This window comes from Tuber melanosporum, assembly GCF_000151645.1.
Source record: "Tuber melanosporum whole genome shotgun sequence assembly, scaffold_319, strain Mel28".
Classification (NCBI taxonomy): domain Eukaryota; kingdom Fungi; phylum Ascomycota; class Pezizomycetes; order Pezizales; family Tuberaceae; genus Tuber; species Tuber melanosporum.
In genome coordinates this window covers 3,049-8,125 of record NW_003298996.1, presented here as the reverse complement: position 1 = coordinate 8,125, position 5,077 = coordinate 3,049, and the positions used below count along the sequence as shown (strand labels likewise).

Below are 5,077 nucleotides of genomic sequence, written 5' to 3'. Positions count from 1 at the left end.
CGCAGGTGGACAAAGTCGTGGCTTACAATAATGGAAAGTATCCAGTGTAATAGGTCACCTAACGAGCGCAGTACAAGAGAGCGAGGGCTGTACGAGCAGAGGATTCAAAGACGGTAGAGAAATCTGCATTTAAAGTCCTTCCTCTAGGGATACCACCGGATATGGCTCCTGCGCTTGAATAAACTAAAGATTGGCCATGTTTAGAGGTTGTTCCGCCAATCGCCCATGCACACAACGCTCAGATCCAGACATATCACTTGGAATTAAGCTAAAAATTTCGGTTCACCAAGAGCACTTATCCTCGTGGTTTCCCTGAAGGTTTGTCGATGATCATGGTTGAAAGGAAAAAGGGCAATTTACTGCCCTGGTGTTTTGTGAGATTGGCTGCGCCCTTGGGTCTAGGCTGGAGGAAAAACTGAAACGATTACCAAGGTAGATGAGAAAGAGTAATACCGGCATCCCAAGGTACTGTGGTGAGGATTGCCAATATCAATCTAGTTACATTGTCCCTGATTCTAGTATGATCGCAGGATGAGGAAAGGAAAAAGGTTGATAGACCTAAATAGGGGTTGTTAGAAATGGTCATGTAGCTGTTGGACTCGATGAGATAAAAGAATTGATTGAGTATTGAGATAGTCAGAGTGAAGCATTAAGGAGGAAACAATCAGAGAGAAAAGAAAAGAAAGAAGAGCACAGTACCAACAGAGAGAGAAGGCAGTCAGCCTTCCGTCTTCACATGTATGCTGGTCGGGTGTTTTGGGGGTGTGTACGTAATCTACCATGTAGATACCCCATTCCTATTTATGAGTAGTGCCGCCAAGTCAAGAACTCTCATGTGTGTAGTAGACCTCCAATCACGGGTCCACGCATTTCTTATCCTGGTTCCGTATTCTATCTAGCACTTTTCTAACAGGGGTCTTACCATGGCTGTCGTGAGGTATGATTGAAATTAAAGACTCTAATGAAAGCCCCATATCCGAGCACTAGTAGCGCCTGGCCCCCGAAATTAAGAGGAAAGAAACAACAACCCGAAACACCGGAAGTCAAACAGGTCAGGAATTTCCTCCTCCTGTTTAAAAGCAGAAGAAAAAAATTGCGCTCGATGTATTGAGCTAGAGGCTTTTGCTTCATGTAACACTATCAAACTGAGCCTAGGCAAGCACATCAATACCCCAAAACATCTTATGTGTGGGTATAGCAGTCAATGATTGACTCGCGCAGCGATAGAGAGAAAAACTAAAGGACTATGTGGGAACTGTCGCAGGATGTGGACAAGAGTGTGAGGTAAGGAAAAACAACTTCGTTCATTCGTTTCTAAACCAATGGTAAAGACAGGTGTATAAGTAAAACATAAACAATGTATCCTGACCATTCCGTGGATCACCACACCTATCCGTATCTCTCCAAGCATGCTACCCTCTCCCCCATACACTCCCGTGGTGACAAAGGAAAGACATGTCTGGAGAATCTCTTACCAATCTCTTATCCTCCACACTAATCCATTGAACCTCTGAACTCTCCGCCAGACTCCCGAAACCTCCACAATCTATCTCAATCAATCAACATCCATCTAGAACCTCCCACAAAACATTCCTAAAAAAAAAGGAAAGTTAACCCCGAAAACACGATAACGGCCCCATTATATGCACAAAAATTTTCGGAGCTTCGTAGATACACATTAGATAGCGAAACTAAGTTATCCCGGCTTCTTATAACCCCGGAGGTTCCCCAGAACGCCATAGGTAAATTAAATCAATACCCTCAGCAGGCCTCAGAAGCCACCTAAATTGAAGGGCTCCGGGGTTATGACTATCAAGAAATCCCATGCTAGCTCTCCTCCTTCGCTGACTCTAAGCAAATTATGTGAAAAACAAATTCGGGCAAGTGTCAAGGTGATCACCGATTCTGGATAGGGGGCTCTCATTAATGTTAAACAGTTGTCGGCTTTTAGTGTACGAATACAAGGAGTCTGTCTCACGTGTCCGAGCTTACTATTCAATGAGAGCCCCTCCACATTCTAGTTCACAAGGCACTCTACCTCAACCCCTCCACCGTGGCCTATGGTAAGGAAAGTTGTAGTTACAATGCGCTCCTCCAAACCTGAGGGTCGCACTGCCGAACACGTCAGGGGGCTCACAGTCGTTGACGAAGATATTCGCCAATCCAGCACTTTTCCATAGCTAAAGGTGGTACTTAGCGTGGAGCATAACAGGACCCGGGGAAGGCACTGGAAGATCACCCTTCGAAGATCAACCACCTTTGTCTGAGGATTGGTGAGTCTAAACACCATTGAAGATTGCGGAGGTGTCGGGGGCCCTGACTTTTATTTCTTTCCCTTTAATCCACTACCATCACTTTCAGCTTCCTTTTCTAGATACCGGTACTTGGTGATTTAATTCGGGCGCTGCTTTACACCGGAGCCTCGGCCGTCAGCAAGTCCAAAGCAAAGTCACAAAAGCCTTGCAGACACTGAAAACAAAGCACCATGTTCCGACTTGCCACGACGCATAAAACAACGCGAGCCTGAGGGAACCTCTCATAATACGGTACGACCGCAAGAACACCCAACACCGTTAATTTCCTATATAATATAAATTCTACCCCTCCGGCTATTCTCACGCTGCCGCTAATCCCGAGGACAGCATGCGTATCGCCCCCCGCGCGCAAAGAATAATTCATGAACCTCTCTCTCTGTGCGGACTGCTTATCGTGATAATCCACAGTCTCGTCAAGGCGTGCCACTCGCCGGCCACTTTTTCAGGACATGGCTCAATTTTAAATTCATTTTGCGCTATGCTGCTCGGGCAGTATCAGGTTCAAGTGCTGGTATCCAGAAGTCAAGTACGACGGTCAGCTGACTTCGGGACTTGGTAGTGGGGCTCTCCGATTATTTATAAAATCTCTAATTACATCTCCTACTAGTGTTACTTTATGATACTGTAGTAGCGTCGCCCGAGGTTTCCACATCATGAATGATAAGGGCTAAAGGGCTCACAACTCCCAGAATTCTAACTCCCGTCCATCTCGTTGAATCGCTGCCGTAACCTACTCCTTTACGGAATCATGCAGCGGCAGACGAGAGCTCGAGTCCCTAGAAGAAGCTCAATACTGCACACAAAAATCATCTACAAATCGACAGCAAAACATTACATATCTCGAGAACCCACCAAAATGACCTATATCCTCATATATGGGCGCCCACTTCACCCCTCTAACATTTCTAACAGATGCGACGGGCCACATTGGCGGAAACACCCTCGATGAGCCAGTCGAAAACAAAACACCCCACATGTCATAACCGCCCTCGCCCGCACCGAAACCATAGCCTCCATGCTCTGCAAAAAGTATCTGACCATCCGCATCATCCTGAGAGACCTGTTCCCAATAGTTGTTCTCGAGACCGAGTCGGGGAAGGCGGATGCCATAATCTGCATAGCGGACATTTGTCCACAGGGCGGAGAACTGCTGCACACCAGCTGCTCGGCCATCACGACTGACAAGCCAAAGGGAGCCTACTTCAACCCGCGTGCGTCAAATGACATTGCGTATGTTAACGGTTCGACGCCATTGTCCAACACCCATTGTCGTCGTCCAGCTGACAAGGTAACAAACCCGCAACGACTCTCTGAATCTACTCCAAGATGAAATCCCTAACGGACAGAAACACAGATATAATTCTTGAGGCATTCGGGAATATTCGCACGGCAACTACTCGCCCACCCGGGGTTGTCGGCCTCGGCAGGGCATCAAAAAGACCGGAAGGGGTACCGCGGCCCTGAGAGGCGGTTTCAACTCCCAAACAGTAACCCATTCACAACAGCGACCTAATGGAGCTGTAACTCCCCTCCTATCCGAGGGCCTTAAGCCCGACGGCGGTGCCGCCCAGTGGAAGGGCGAGGACTTCTACTTTGCTAAAAGCAGCGAGGCTCTAGAGTTTAGGCCCGTCAGGAGGAGGATCAGTCTCGCAGAGACGGATGACGTTGGGCGGATTTTTACTATCTTATGCGGGCGAACGCCAGATGTGTTGCGAAGAGGACGGGGAGGCTAGGGTGGGAATATACGGAGAATAGTTGTGACCATGCCCTTGCGGAAGAGTTTGCGGCTTAGATGGGGGGGGGGGTGTGAGCGGATAGGATATCAATATATAGAGGAGGGAGGAGTTGGGGTTTTTTCCAAGTGTTGTTTGACAAGCCCGACCAATTGAGTGGCCTTGTATGATAATACTATGATATCTATTGTTAAAAGTAGCATCACATGCAGTACGAGCAGTTTGAAAGATAAATCGTGGCAGTAGCCAGGTCGATACCATATCAAGTCTATGGTTTATTTCATAATATCATACCGGTAGATAACTCCAACCAGAAAAACACCACAACCATACCCCATACCGCCCGATCATAGAATCCCTAAATTCACACGCCATCATAGCACATCATTCACAGTGCAACCGGCAGATCAGGCCACGCTGACATAACGCGGCGACACCCCAACAGTCCCCCCGGGCCCCCGCTATAGCTGGAATATAACATAAATGTGGAAACATTACACCTCGTTTTCCTTACTATTCACCCCCCTCTCTCGCGAAAATGTCTAGTAAGTTACCGAAGAGCAAACAGAAGGACCCTCGGGCTAATTTCGGACCAAAGAACAAAGAAAAAATTTGACATTGGAGGCCGGTGAGATTACCTGGCTCTGCCTTAACTGCTCCCCCTCCCGCACTCACCCAAAGGCCTACCTCTTGGATTACTTTTCATGCTATGCTACCTTCCCCTACCTTATTGACGAGCCATGGTGTACAGTAGTTACAGTAGTGTCCCTAAGGATTCACACGTCCTCGTGGCACACTACAGCTTACTTCCTTCCGGTTTTAGGTCACAAAAATCACGACGCATCTCGACTCATCCCAGAAACCACCGCGAGTCCAGTGTTATTTCAATAACTAGCACGGGGATAACTTGGTCTCTATTCTCTACTCCTACGATACACTTGCTGATAGTCCAGAACTGAGGCACCGAACCTGTCATAAAGTATCACTTGATGTGAGATCTCCGTATCAATTTTGTTTTTCATATGATAT

At 47.4% G+C, this 5,077-nt stretch overlaps 1 protein-coding gene; it reads left to right on the top strand.

The window, feature by feature from the left end:
• Positions 1-1,789: 1,789 nt before the first annotated feature.
• GSTUM_00001959001 (uncharacterized protein) lies at positions 1,790-4,247 on the top strand. XM_002839202.2 has 3 exons: positions 1,790-2,546; positions 2,643-3,603; positions 3,670-4,247. The coding sequence occupies exons 2-3, from the start codon at positions 3,331-3,333 to the stop codon at positions 3,673-3,675; spliced, it is 279 nt and encodes a 92-aa protein (XP_002839248.1). The 5' UTR covers positions 1,790-2,546; positions 2,643-3,330; the 3' UTR covers positions 3,676-4,247.
• Positions 4,248-5,077: the final 830 nt, after the last annotated feature.